This window comes from Belonocnema kinseyi, chromosome 8, assembly GCF_010883055.1.
Source record: "Belonocnema kinseyi isolate 2016_QV_RU_SX_M_011 chromosome 8, B_treatae_v1, whole genome shotgun sequence".
Lineage (NCBI taxonomy): Eukaryota > Metazoa > Arthropoda > Insecta > Hymenoptera > Cynipidae > Belonocnema > Belonocnema kinseyi.
In genome coordinates, this window is record NC_046664.1 from 10,357,350 (window position 1) to 10,372,792 (window position 15,443).

A 15,443-nucleotide genomic window follows, 5' to 3' on the forward strand; every position below is an offset into this window, starting at 1 on the left:
ATGGATAAATGGGGAGGAATGGTGCTGGGATGAAGAATTAGAAGAATTAAGGAAAAAAAGAAAAAGTCTTGAGAAAGGTAGGGGGAAGGGAGACGAAAAAGATTCTAGAAATAAACCGGAGGGGTTTCCCAACGGCAAAGGGGAAACAAAGTGAAGAGGAAAGAAGAGGGAAGGAAAGAGAGAAACATGAACATAGCTTTCTGGAATGTGTCAGGTTTGAAGATCAAGAATAAAGGATTTTCGGAGGAGTTAGAAAAGTGGGACGTGATTATGATGAGTGAAACTTGGGCAGATGAGAAGGACTGGAAGGGAATAAAAAATGGGGACATGCAGAAAAAGGATGAAACAATGATAAGGAAAATTATAATTGATAAAGTAGAAATAGCCGTGTTGTGTGTATGCAGAAGAAGAGGGGAAGAGGAAGACTGGAGAGTAAGAAGGAGGTAGATAGAGGAAAAGAAGGAGGAATTGGTTTTAATAGGAGAGGATTTAAATGCATGGACTGGCGAACAAGGGGGAGGGTTATGGGATGAAGAAAAGGAGGCATTTATAAGGAACTTCAAACATAGAAAGACTGAGAGGGAGGAGAGGAATTTATTAAACATAATAGGAGAAACAGGATGGTTTATATGCAATGGCAATATGAAAGAATATGATGAAGGGGAGATCACGTTCATAGGAAAGGGAGCAACAGTAATAGACTACATCTTGGCCGAAGGAAGAATGCGGCATATGATAGGGAATATGAAGGTAAGGAATGAGATAGGGTCCGAGCACTTCCCGGTCATAGTTAAAATAAGAAGAGGTGTCAGTAAGTGCGGCAGAGGCAGAAAGGAAAAAAGGTGCGAAAGAAAAACGAAAATAGGAGTCTGGTGGGTAGATAAATTAAAAGAGTTTAAACAAAAGATGGAAATGGAGAAGGTTAGATATGAAAAAGAGGAGGGAATAGACTGGTTAATCGAAAGGTTGAAGGGGTCCATTGAAAAGGTAAAGGATCAGCTGGGTACTAACAAAGAAAGAGTAGGGGGAAAGAGAGGCTTATGAGACGAGGAATGCTGGGAGAGTAAAGAGAGAATAAAAGAGTGTGTGAACAAATGGTGAAGAGGGGAAATGGAGAAGGAGGAGTATAACAGGAGGAAAAAAGAACATGAGAAGATGCGGGAAATAAAAAGACAAAGGGGAAAGGAAGAATATAAAGCAGAAGTAGAAAAAGCGATCAAAGAAGGTAGGGTGTAATAACATCAAAGGGGAAAAGTGCAGGATAGTCCAAGGAGAAACGGAGGAAGGGAACGAGATAACAAGAGAAGAAGTGGATGAGGCAATAAATAAGTTAAAAAGAAACAAGGCGACGGGAGAAGATGGGATGGAGAACGAAGCGATGAAAATTGGAGGAGAAGGGATTAGGGATGGGATGTGGAAGATCTACAACAAGGTCTGGAAAGGGGAAGGTTGGCCGGAAGAGTGGCCGACGGGACTGGTGGTACCGCTTGTCAAGAAAGGGGAAGGAAAGAAGGTAGAGAAATACAGAGGGATCACTCTCATGTCAGTCGGCTATAAAATATATGCAGAAATCTCAAGAAAAAGGTTGGAGAGTCAGGTAGAACAAAGAGAAAGTATCCCACATAATCAGACGGGATTTAGAACAAAGATGGGAACTATAGACAACATCTACGTACTTAACTATTTAGTTAACAGAAATTCGGGGAGAAAGAAAGGGAAACTAGACGCTTTGTTCGTAGATTTCAAAGCAGCGTTTGACTCAGTGTACAGAAAATTGCTATGGTAGGCAATGAAAGAGAGGGGTGCAGAGGAAAAGTTGGTGGAGAGGATAAAGGAAATTTTTACTGAAACCAGGATTAGGGTGAAAACAGGAAAGAAAAAAGGGCAGGTTTTCTGGACAGGCCGAAGTCTAAGGCAAGGGTGCCTGTTGAGTCCGTTACTATTTAATATCCTACTGGCAGACTTAGAGGAGAAGCTAAAGGAGAAAGGGAAAGGAGGAACGGTTTTGGGTAATAGCAAACTATACTCTCTAGCATCTGCGGACGAAGTATTTCTATTAGCAGATGATGAGAAGGGGATGAACCTAATGATGAGAATCTTCGAAGAGTATGTGGGAACAAAAGAGCTGACGGTGAACGTAGATAAGACAAAGGTGATATGTTTCAGAAATAGAAAGAGCAAAATAAATTACGTTTGGAAGATGAACAGACAAAAAGTGGAAATTGTGGAGTTCTGTTACCTAGGTTTTTGGTTTGAGGCAGAAAGGGGAAACGAGCTGCAGGTAAGGAAAAGAATCGAATGTGCGAGTAAAGTAATGGGCCAAGTATGGGGTATAGGAAAGAGAAGGTTTAAGAACGATTGGAGAATAAGGGTCTGGTTGTTTGATTTGTTGGTGTAGGCGGTGTTGTGTTATGGTGTGGAGATCTGGGGATGGAAGGAACATAGGGAAGTAGAGAGCATGCATGAGCGATTTCTGAGGTGAGCAATGGGGGTTAGCTAGAGTTTCCCAGGATCTATGTTAAAAGAAGAGTTATAAAAGAAAATATGGTTACTAGACAAATTAAGAGAGCCTGGAGGTTTGTAGAGAAGCTAAAAAGAGGAGAGGGAAGTAGAATTGCACAAGCATGTTTCGGCGAAATTCGGAACAATGAAGCTAGAGGTAATGTGGGAAATTCAAAATGGGAGGAAGAAAGGAGAAAAATGAGAAGGGTGTGTAATATTCGAGAAGGGGTTATGGAGTTAGAGCTATTGGTTAAACAAGGAGAAGAGAGATGGACAAAGATTATAGATTCGAGGTACAATAGATGGTATATGATGGTCAAAGGGTTGACGGAACCAGAATATCTGCAAAAAATAAGAAAGGAAGAAAAATGGAGTAGGGTTGTACGGTTCAGAATGGAAGAAGGAGTGAGAGCATGCAGATATTGGATGGATGAGGAGGAGAATTTATACAGAGTATGTGGATACGAAATGGAGTCATGGGCACATGTATTAGAGAGATGTTCAGGAGAGGAAGAGGAACAGTTGAGTGTGGATGAGTGTGTACGATGGATCTTGGATGGTAGTGAACAGGGAGTGATTTGGATGAAGAAATTGGAAGAAGTAAGGGAAAGCAAGAGAGTAGGGTAGAGCCAAAAGGGTGATCCTGAAAAGGGACAGTAAAAAGCGAAAATTGTTTTCAATATCGTGGAAAATGCATTTTTTTTATGGTAAGAGGAAACGAAAGCTCTGGAAGCTCGCTCATTTTAGGAATTAATGTCACTACTGTTACTATTGTTTATCCTGCGTGATGCGAAAGAGTAGAATATATAGTAAGTAGTAGTTAAGTTAGACTAAGGATGGAATTGTAAATATATGTACAGGGAGCGGAAGCCCTCAAACCCGTAAAAGGAAGAGATTAAATACATACAACTATTTCGTTAAAAATGCAATTTATTTGCTTGAAAACTTATTTTTTTAACTGAAAGTTAGTCTATTATATTTTTGTATAAAATTTGACTTTAAATAGTTAAAATTTCATCTTTTTAAAAATTCAACTATTTCGTTGAACTTTTATTTTTTCTGTTAAAAACTTATTTCTGTAACTGAAAATTAAAATATTCTATTTTTGTTGAAGTTTTTTATAGAAAATTAACCTTTTTGGTTGAATGTTAAAGAACTAGATTGAAAATTCCAAGGTTGAAAATTGTCAACCAATGCTTGGTTGACAATTTAATTATTTTGTTAAAAATCTATTTTATTTGGTTCATATATTATTTCTCTAAATTAAAATTATGCAATTATAATTTTTATTGAAAATTCATCTTCTGGATTAAAAATTTAAATATTTGGTTTGAAATGTATCTTTTTTTATTGAAGATGTAATCATTTTATTTGAAAAAGTATTTCCTGGATAGTAAAGAAAGAGATGAGGAAGAAGACATAACAAGGTAAGAAATAGTTAAGGTTTTATGAATAATGAAGGATGGAAAGGCACCTGGTATAGATGAGATTCTAAATGTAGTATGGTAATATGGAGGGACGGAACTAGAGGAATAGGCATGGATAAGGTGTAATCGAGTATGGAGAAGAGAAGGGTGGCCAGAGTTTTGGAAAGAAAGAGTAGTTATACCAATAGTAAAGAAAGGCGAAGAAGAGGAGGTTAAAGATTATATGGATGTGAAACTGATGCCAACACTGTCAACAGAAAAAAATAAGAATAAAATTTGTTGCAGGAAATTTTTTAGAGCGATAAAGTTTTGTTTAGTCAATTTCGTGTCTTTCAAAAAACATGTATTTGCCATGGAAAAACAAAAGAAAGTTTAACCGATATTTGTGTAAAGTTTATCCTGTGATTTTCGTGGACTTAAAGGCGGCGTTTGACTTATTAGACCGAGGCGAAATAGAAAAAGTTATGGTAAAAAAGGGGATAAGAGAGGGATTAATAAAAAGAGTATCGGAAATTTTTAGAGAGGCAAAAAGCAGGGTAAAGGTAGGAGAGCAAGTAGGAGATAGTTAGGATAGGGAAGGAGAAGATTTATACACTTGTATACGCAGACGACATAGTATTGATGGCAAAGGATGAAGAAGGGATGGTGGCATTAATTACAGGATTAGAGAAATACTTAGATGGGAAAAAGCTGAATTTAAATGTAGAAAAGACAAAGATAATGAGGTTTAGAAAAGGAGGGGTGAAGGAATAAAGAATGGACAGGGAGATGGAAGGAAATAAACTCAGAAAAAGTAAAAGAGTTTAAATATTTAGGATATATCTTGCAAACGAATGGAGATCATAGAGCTCATACAAGATAAAGGATAAAAAAGCAGTAGGGTTAATGAAACTGATACAGGGAATAGGAGAAAGAAGTTAAAAAAATTGCAGAAGGAGAATGTGGTTCTTTTAAACGCTGGTATGACCGGTATTAGGTTATGGAGCAGAGATATGGGGATGGAGAGAAAGGAAATATAATAAGAGTTTAAAAGAAAGGTATATAAGGAGGACACTAGTGGCAGACTGGCGGAGGCCAGGATATATGGTGAGAGAAGAAGCGCAAAGGAAAAAGTTAAGTATTAGAGCGGGAAAGAGGGCATGGAAATTTGAGACGAAGCTAAGGGAGCGAAAGGGAGGGGTTGGCGAGAAAGTGTTTGATGGAGGCAGAAGAGAGGAGCGGGAGGGCGATCGAATTATGGAGAAGGGAAGAGGAAAGGAGGGAGTTGTTTAATGATAAAGAAATAGAAGACGGGACTGGGGTAAACTATGAAGAATTGTAAAAAAAGGAGAGGAAAAGACAATGAATAGAAAGGTGGAGGATGATTAAGGAATAAAAATACAATAAATGGTATAAGATGATAGAAAAGGAAGAAGTACCAAAGTATTTAGAAAAGTAATAAAGAGAGAGAAGGTGGACCAGAATAGCAAGATTTCAATTTGGAAACGAGGTAAGGGAGGGGGTATATTGGGAAAAGGAAGAGAAGAAAAAGTGTAGTGTATGTGAATGGGAGAAGGAAACATTGGAGCATATATGGGAAGGATTTAAGATAAAGGAAGCTGGCAAGAGAATGTGGTTAAGATTCTAGTGGAGGATGGATTAGGAGAAGAATGGATGAAAGAGTAAGAGGGTGCTAGAGGAGCGAATGAGAGAGAATGAAAGAATGCATATGAAAAAAGGTAAATGAAGGTATAAAAAAGAAAAGAAAAAGGAAACGGAAGTCGCTTAGATTATAAGCGTAAAGATTGTAAGTAATTGTATTGTACGAGTTAAGTAGACTAAGATGCATTTGCGTTCTCATGCTCTCCCTCTCGCTTGCACTCTTGCTTTCATTCGCTCGCTTACTCGTTTGCTAATAAGTCCTAAATTTTGCCATCAGAGGAAATAAAGGAACTAAATATAAGACTTTATGTAAATAGTTTTTAAATAATTGTATATATATAAATATATATATATATATTTATTTATTTATTTATAGAAATTATAAGATTGTAAAAAAAATATAGGTATAAGCGGAAAGATTGTAAGGAATGGAAGCCATGTGAACACTTAGGGGACACATTATGAATTTTATTTTTGTTAAAAATTGACCTTTTACAGTTGAAAGTGATTATTTTTTATCATTATTTTGGTAGAAAGTGCATATTTTTGCCTACCCAAATCTTGGTTGAAAATGCGACTCTTTTGTTGAAAATTCGTATTTTTTGGTTTAGCTTAACAGTTCCTCTATTGAAAATTAACATATTTTTTGGTTGAAATATCAACTATTGCGATTTTTGTTGAGAATTGATTTTTTTAAATCCAGGATTCATCAGTTTGATTTAAAATTGAAATATTTGATTGAAAATTCCATTTTTCTTGGTTGAAAATTATTTTTTTGTCCGACCCCTCTTGAAAACGCGCCATGGTATGCACGTGAAGCAGCCCACTGCACACACAATGCACCAAGCTAGTGAAAATATGGAGAAAAAATACTACGTGTTCCATCGTGGGACGCTTAGCAGAAGTGGAAACTTTATATGATGTAAATTAAAATTGATTTTCTTTGAACCCCTTAATCATAAAATATTTACGAAAGGGAGAAGAAAAAAGGAAATAATGGTAAAGGTAAAACGGGGAAAGGTGAAAACGGAAAGGGGGAAATAGTGAAACGAGGAAAGGGTACAGGGAACGGGGATAGGGTGAAAAGGGGAAGGGAAAATTTTAAACAGGAACGGGAAAAGGAAAAGGGAAGGAGAAAATGAGAAAGGGACAAGAGGGAAAGGAAAAGGTGAAAAGAGAAAAATAAAAGGGCTAAGTGGAAAATAATAAAAAGAACAAGGGAAAATGAGAAAGAGTGAAAAGGGAAATGTGAAGAGAGGGAAGGAAAGAGGAAGGGGAAATGAGAAAAATAAAAAGAGAAAATGAAAAAAAGAATAAGGTTAAAGCGAATGGAAAAGGAGATAAAGAGAAAGGAAAATGGTGAAAGGAAAAAGGTGAAAGAATAACGGGAAATGGGGAAAAAAGAAATGGGAAAGGGAAAATTAAGGGAAGTATCACTTTAAAATACACTGCTAATGCTGTCAGAGCCTCAGTGCGAGTGTGAGAGCGAAGGATGGTGAGAAAGTGAGTCAGTGAGAGGGGGGGGGGGGTTGAAAAGAAAGAGAGAGATAGAAAGAGAGTGGCGAAAGGGAGAGAATCGGTAGAAGTGAAAGAGAGATAGAGAGGGAGAGGAATTGAAAGAGTCAGTAAGTGGGAGAAGCGAAATAGAGGTAGAGAAGAGGAAGCGTTACCGTTACCGCTACCCAGTTTTGCGACTTCACACCGTGCTATGCGAATTTATAACTTTAAAATTTTATTTATTATTTACAAAAATAGCATTACTAGACCCCTTTCTAAGTACGCTATTTCTTCCTTTCACTTATAATTCAAAATTTTCAAGGATGCCAAACATGTTTTATCTGCTTCACATGATTGTTTTCAAGGACGGCAGGATGATAAAATTGTAGATTAATAAATCTTAAATTTTGGTTCTGGTGTACTATTTTTTCGAGAGATATTTGAAATTATACTTACGACACACTTCAATTGGACAGCATTCATTACTAGAATGTTGTAAATAACATCCAGGCGTAGGATAAAAAGAAGGACAATCAACTTCTGCACAGCTGAATGTGGCTCTATTTGGAAAAACATTTTATGATTAAATAATTTTGATAACATAAAAATTGAAACAGAAACATCTTACTCGATTCTAAAATACACTTTATGCACAATAAGAATACGATTTAAAAAATGCATTTCTTTAGAAAAGATTAGGATGTTCCTGTTAGGGTCTTTTTGAAAACAAAATTTTTGAATTCAGTTTACTTTACAGCTTCTGTTTATATTTTTTTAATTTTTGGTGAAAGTCAGAAAAATCTCTCCAAATTCGTAGTTTAATTTCTACTATTTAATTTTATAATCATCGATTAATAATTTTCGGCGCCATTAATTTAGTCAATCAAAATTTATAAATAAGTAACTCTATTTTATAATAAAATTTATATCCAATTATTTTTTTAAATAATTAATAAAAGAGAAAATTGTAATTGTAAATGATTTTTCACTTTTGGGAATTACACTCAACTCCCGAGATAAAAAGTGTTTCAGGCATGGGTTAAAGTGGCCTTGATCCTAAATCGGGGGAATTCAAATGTTAACAGATAAAGCCGCGTGAACCATTTCTATTTGAGTTTGACGCATAACGCAATCTGCGGTTTTTAATGCGCTAATGCGCTAACTGATCCCAAATTTTTCAAAAAGAATGTAGAAGAGGTTAAAGTAAAATTTTTTATTGTTGCAACATTGCGAAATCTAGAAAAAAGTTGAGCAGATCTTTTGAAAACATTAGAAAACTAATATAAGATTAAATCCCGAAAAAGTTTTAAAAATTTTGTTGACAAAATGTAGATTTTTGAAATGATTTTTTATTTAAAAAAATGAATGTTTAAAGAAATTAAAAAATAGAACTTTTCCAAAACTATCAAAAAAGAATCAGGAAGATTTTAATGTAATTTTCTTTATTTTCCAGAATTAAAAAAATTAGGAAAAATTCGACTAATTTAAAAAGATTTTATTAGGCTTAGAAGTTTTAAAAAGATTTTAAAAAATTCTCAACAAAGTGTATATTTTTGAAAATAAATGTTAGTTTTTTAACGAATTATGTAAGATTTCAAAAGAATAAAAAACTTTTCACAAAATTCAGGGGGAAATTTCACATGACGTTTTATTCTGAAAACTAAATTTTAAGCGAAAAAATGAAAAAGATTAAAAAAATATAATATGATAGTTTATAGTTTTTAAAGGATTAAAAAATAATTTAAAACTTGTAAAGAATTAAACAAATTTGTTGAAAAATGTAGATTTTGAAGATTTTGGAAAAAGGAAGCGTTTTATAAATGCTAAAAAATTAATTTTAAAGGCAAATTCAAGAAGATTGCAAATTATTTCCTAAAACTTTGAAGAAGAATGTAAAAGATTTAAAAGCAAAATTTTTTAACTTCTGCAAGATTAAAAAATATTATACAAAATGTTGAGTTAGTTTAAGAGATATTTAAAACATTTTAAAGTATTTAAAAATATTTCATATTATTTTTTAAATTTTAGAAAAAGTGTTCAGGTGATTTAAAGCAAATAAAAAAAAAAATTAAGAATATTTCATTTTCATTATTCGAAATCTTTGAATTAGTAGAATCGAAATAGCAATAAATGTAATAATATATCAGATATTAATTAAGAAATTGCTTATGTAATCCATTTTTAAACGACTTTGCACAATTTAATTAGCTGTTTTTTAATAATGAATATTTAAAGACTTTAAGAGAATATTTACTGTTTTCCCAGTCAATTTTTACTGATTTGAATGGTAAAAAAAATTATACAAATAAACCAAATGCAATTATCTTACACTCCTCTGTAACCTTCCTCGCAAGTGCATCCAATGTCGCAAGGAAGAGCGTCTTCGTCTTTAAGTTCATCTCCAATTTCATAAACATTATCATTTACATAACACTTTTCCGTAGATCTCTCCTTAAGATGAGAACAATCGTATTTTATAGCGCAGCAATCCTCTGGATTTTTGTAAATTGCTTTACACCGCACTTCTTTGTAGAATTGTAATGGTCCCGGACATTTTGTTTTGTCACACACTTGATAAAAAAAATTATTAGGAACAAAAGTTTTTAAAGTTAGGCATGTAGTATGTTAATCTGGGAAATTCACACAGTTTATTTTTAAATCGCCTGATGCTAATCGACTTGTTTTTCTATTCACGTTTCTTTTCCAGAACAAATCTTTTAATAACCCGGAACTATATTTAAAATTGAAATTTATTTTTAAATGTAACTATTTTTTGTACTGGTTCACTACTGACTAACAACTGGCGAGATACTTCAATACCATTTGCGCTAGTTTGGTTCCGCGCCAGTTTTTGGCTAGTAGTGTTTCATTGGTCAAATTAATAAATTAATTAAATTAAATAAATAAAATGACTAAAAAATTTCTACTAATGGGTATTTTTATACTTTGGACCTAAAATGGTACTCCTGCGAAGTTTTCCTTTTGGTATCAAAATGATCCCTTATTTTTGGTAAAATTTAAAAAAATATATTTAGGGGCCCATAGTCGGTTTTTGAATATAAAGTTCTAATCTGAGTCATATGTTTGAGTAAAATAGTCAAATTTATACCTGTCGAAGTAAAAAATGATCAGAAACGATTATTTGAATAAAAAAAGCATTTTATTTACAAAAATCTTCGTGGGGGAAATCTAAATGTTTCTTTAGTCTCTGAAAATAGTATACTTATATTACTACGCTTATTCAAAAAATTGGTAGAAAGCTAAAATATTGAGGCAACAATAATATAGTTTACACTTACATGGAGAAAGGCAAACTTTACGTCAGTTAGAGCTGTAAACTTAATATTAAAAAAATGAAAGTTGTGTTAAATTATGCTCAATGTGTACTCATTTTTGAAGTTAACAGTTTTTTGAAACATATAAAATGACATTAGATAAACATTAATGGGCATAAATCCTGAAATTAAACCAAGCAAAGAAAAAAAATCCAACAAAACTTTTCTTTTTTTGATTTTTTAAAATCTTTTTTCAAATTGCAAGAGGAGCACTTTATGTTGGTTGTCCAAATTTGGTCTTTGGATTCTTGGTTATATTTTCAGAAACTCTGCGAATTAACTTGATCATTGGATTTAAATCTCAATTAAATTTCGTAAATTTTAAGTTAGATTAACAGTTCTCAATAAAAAATAAAAAAAATCAAAGTCGAAAAATATACAAGGCCCAATAATAATCTAATTTTTGTTGACACTGGCATTGTTCTTTTCAATATGAGAACTGTTGGTCTCACAGAATTTTGTTGAAGGAAGAAAAACTAAATTTGTTAAGCACAAGTTTTTGTTTTTCGATACTTCATCACTTTTGGTTCTTATATATTTTTTAAGTTTGATTTTTGGATTTAATATCACAACTGTTTGTCTTAGAGAATTTTATTAAAGGGGAAAAAGATTAATTTGGATAAGTAAAATTGAGTAAAAGTTTTGATTTCATGAAATAATAATATTTTGAATATATTTTTTTTAATGGATAGAGTTTTAAAACTTTACATTACTGCACAAAATTTTGAAATTTATGGCCGTAATTTTCCATTTTTTCACAGAACCGTTTTCTGCTGAAATTAGCACAAGTCTATCACTGTTTAGCACATTCATTTTTTAAATATTAAATTTATGATTATAACTTCCGGGATTAAAGCCAAACTGAAATATATTGAAATGCACATCTTGACATAATTGAACTAAAGAAAGGTTGATTTTAATTGTTTAAACCTTAGTAATTAAATAATTTAAAAAAATGTACGTGTTAGCTTAATTTGAACGCACCTTCCTCAGTGAAAGAGGACACTGCAGAAACGAAACACAAGCATATCTCTATGAGAATAACAGATTTTCTACGTTTATCCATGTCAGCACGATAGTTATGCACTTTATGGCATATTGTGTCATAAAAACGTGCTTTATATGAAGAACCTAAGCTTAGGAAAGGAAGGAGAATAGATGCATAGTGGGAGAAATATATATTTTTATTCCTTAACTCAGTAGCAATTTTTAATTGGACTATACTATTGTACGAGCGCGCAAGCGCGCACCAACTTTTATCTCCATTTTTATGGTTTACCCAATTTGCGAATTAATATTTACTTGTTAAAAGTTTTTTTTAATTATAAATTTATATATTTATTAAAAAAGCAAAAAATTGCTTCTGTAATTTTAAGTTATGGCAATTTTGTAAATCAGCGGATCAAACTACGTCGTTAAATCATTGAAGCATTCATACCTATACTTTTTTAAATTACATTCCGATCCGATACTTTGCTCACAATATAAAAATCATCACACATGCCGTGAAATGTTTAAATGATTTTTAATTTGAACTTTTATTTCTTAAAATATGATTTATTAACAAACTTTCTCACTAAAACAAAAGAATAAAAACTTTAATAAAAAAATAACAGCGTATCAAAATACATTGATAAATAAGTGAAACATATATATATATAATTTTAAAAATTGAATTCAAATACTCATTTCACGGCCATGTTTGTAAATAAGTGCATCAAACTACATCGCTAAATCATAAAAATATTATTACCTATAATTTAACAAATTATATTTCCAGCCCGATACACAGTCCAAAATTGTGAACCCACTAAAAAAAAGAGGAATTAAAAACATGCCTTTCTTTTTTTGTGGTTACCTCGGCGATAGATTAAGTTATACAGATTTAAAAAAAAACGGTTATAAAGCTTTTTTTGCGTCATTTTAAAAATTTTTTCGCCTATGCATTCTACATGAATATTGTATGAAAATAAATTAAAATAGATTAATTCATCTTTAAAATTAAAAAAAGAACTGATTCTAATTCATGCATTTAGTTACTATAAAAAAGAGGCCTAATATTCTGGGTTTTGAATATCAATGGTCAGGGTCTATTTCTATTTTTTTTGTAGTTATTTTCCCCTGACGATTATATTTTTATTTAAAAATATTATTAATTGGATGAAGATTCAAAAATTTTTGTACAAAATTAACTTTATCTTGAAAATCCATATTTTGGCGTTGAAGATTAAACTAAAATCTTTCTTGGTAAAAAATTCGATTATTTTTTTGAAATTTCGATTTTTTGGTTGAATAATTTATCTGTTTTAGTAATAATTTTATCTTTTTTAGATAATAGTACAACTGTTTGGTTAAAAATTTATCTTCTTTGGTTGAAAATTGTTTTTTAAAAAAATTTTTGTTAACTAAAATTTAAATATGCAGTTGAAAAATTATCATTCTAGTTAAAAATTAATGTCTTTTCTGACATTTTAAGCATTTTTTTGAAAATTGATGTTTTCAATAAAAAAATCAATTACTTGGTTAAACGTTCTCAGTTCCAAATTGCCACTTTTTTGGTTAAAAATCTAACTGTTGGGTGGAAAATGCACTTTCTTACGGAAAATTCATTCTATTGTGTTGAAATTTGAACTATTTTATAGAAAATGTATGACTTAACTTTTTAAATTTAGGTTTAAAATTTATTTTTTCTACTTCTAAAGTTGTCTTTTTCTTAAAAAAATTTATCTTCAGGTTAAAAATTCATCTTTTTGGTTTTAAAATTAATCTCTTTTAGTAGAAATTTTATTTCTTTATGTCAAAAATGCAACTATTTGGTTACAAATTTAACTATTCTTTTTAAAGTTAACTGTTTTTTTCAAAATTCATTCTTTCGGATGAAAAATTCATTTTTAAAGGCAGAAAACAAAACTTTTTGGGTTTTTAAAATTTTAATCTAAAAAGTTCTTATTCAGTTTATAAAAGATAATATTAAAAAAGACTGCAAGATTAAAATGCTGGTATTTGAATAATAACGGACAGGGAAAATGAAAAATTTGACAAAGGAAATATTAGGGAAAATTCAGGGCAAAAAAAGTGGTATAAAATTGTCAATGTGGTATATGGACGGCCCTCCAGTAGTTAAAACCGGTCGCGTCAGCTAACATGTCTGGCTTGCTCGAGTGACTTTAACTACTTACAGCATACCGCGATGTCGGAATATGGGAATCCCAATGTTGATTCGGGTTCTCTCCAGCGTCCGCGCTTGAAAAATTTATATCATTTTTTATTTGGAAAAATTTTGTTGCTTAACAAATGTTAGAGACATCAGTTTAGACCAATAAAATGCATTTAAAACTCACGCTTTTATTTCCCGAGACACTTAATTTGTTTCTAAAAGCAGCAAAACTGTAAAGAATAGGGTAGTTATTTTTAAAATCACATATTATATCATTATGGGCTTTATTTCTGTTTTATTGTGTAGTATTTTTTCATTATATCGTCCAATAAACACATATAGATTCGAGGAATCAACAATTTTTCAAATATGATGCACATTTTTCATGAAATCTCGTGGAATCCCTGAAGATATTTTGCAATCCTTTAAAATTCCCTGACTTCTTTGAAATATTTTTAACTATTAAAAAGTAAATTATAACAAACGGACGCAATCATCCTCATTATGTTGGATTATGGCATGGGTGATGTCTTTATTATTACTACCTGACGGGAGGACGAGGAAAATATTTTTTATGTTACTTTTTTCCCTCGTTCTTCACTTGATTCTGAAAAAAAATAAAGAGTATTTTTTTTAACCATTACAGCCACAAAACCTTCCTTCATAAGAACCAATGGTTAGTTATAGTTGCTAGTTATGTGTTAACCAATCCACAGATCTTAAAACTTACAACAATAAGTTAAGGATAGAAAATCATGATAAAGTGTGTCAGGCCTGTACTAAAGAATGACTCATTTAATAACATTTACCCCAATTTCCCTAAACGTAGCCCCCATAAAAAATACATAATTTATTTTTTGATTAATTTTCCGCCCGGCTTAATTTTGTCAGATTTTACTTTAGTTTGTAAATTACCTTCTGCTAGATGAAGTGAATTTAACTACTAATGAAGAAAAATGAAACATCCGTCATGAAATACTGCAACAGGATATTTATTCTCATGGTACAGTATATCACCATTCTTAGGTCGCTCATCAACAATGTATGTATCACGTTCATCTGTAAAAAATAATGTGATTAACTATTTCTAAGAATTAAAAAATCAATGCGTTCGAACTACGAAATTGTTCCAAATCGTTAACCTACTAACATTTAATTGTCCAAGAAATTATATTCTGAATTTTTTTTCCTGAATTTCAAAAACATGTTCTTAGTTCAAAGAAACTATATAAACTAAAATTTCCAGAAATGACGGTCATTATTGTGATATTCTAACTAAGAAATTTGCTTAAAGTAAACACTAATTTATAAAACAACACAGGGAAAAATAGCTAAAGGTTTCAGGCATGATTCTATAATATTTGTATAAGATTTTATTTTTCTTACCTTGATGAACAACTGGATATAGTCGATGATACTTTCCATTAATGATTTTTAAATAGGGACAACCATAACGGTAGAGTATATCACCGTCTTCTGATATTACTATGGTCGGACGCATCAGGTTTCCATGTGCTTGAATTAATTCTGTATGAAAAATGTATCTATTAATTATTTTAAAGATAAAAAAAAATCATCAAAGTAAAACTACTGAATTGTACTAAATCAGTTCAACAAAAATATACCTGTGAATTTTGAAGGATAAATCTAAACTCGCGTTACAAACAAATTGTTATGATTGAACTTGTTTATTTAACAAAAGTTATATGGATTTTTGTATTTTATGTAAAAGCTGCAATTGTTATTCAATTCGAATGAGTAAGGGCTAATTCTATTCACTAAAAGATTCTCTACAGTTTTTTGGGTTGTGTTTTAATAAAATTATTTATGAAAAATTTATTTATAAACATAATAACCGTACGATTTCTAAAAAAAATGTTTACC

The 15,443-nt window shown here is 31.5% G+C and overlaps 1 protein-coding gene across 1 annotated transcript in view; it reads right to left on the reverse strand.

Annotated features, from left to right (window-relative positions):
* Nucleotides 1-11,474, reverse strand: part of LOC117178145 — an 18,043-nt gene extending 6,569 nt beyond the window's left edge. The window contains exons 1-3 of the mRNA XM_033369406.1: nucleotides 11,387-11,474; nucleotides 9,397-9,637; nucleotides 7,524-7,627 (exon numbers count right to left, since the gene is read on the reverse strand). Coding sequence (XP_033225297.1) covers nucleotides 7,524-7,627; nucleotides 9,397-9,637; nucleotides 11,387-11,468 — 427 coding nt within the window. The 5' untranslated portion in view covers nucleotides 11,469-11,474. The remainder of the gene's footprint in view (nucleotides 1-7,523; nucleotides 7,628-9,396; nucleotides 9,638-11,386) is intronic.
* Between the last annotated feature and the right edge of the window lie 3,969 nt (nucleotides 11,475-15,443).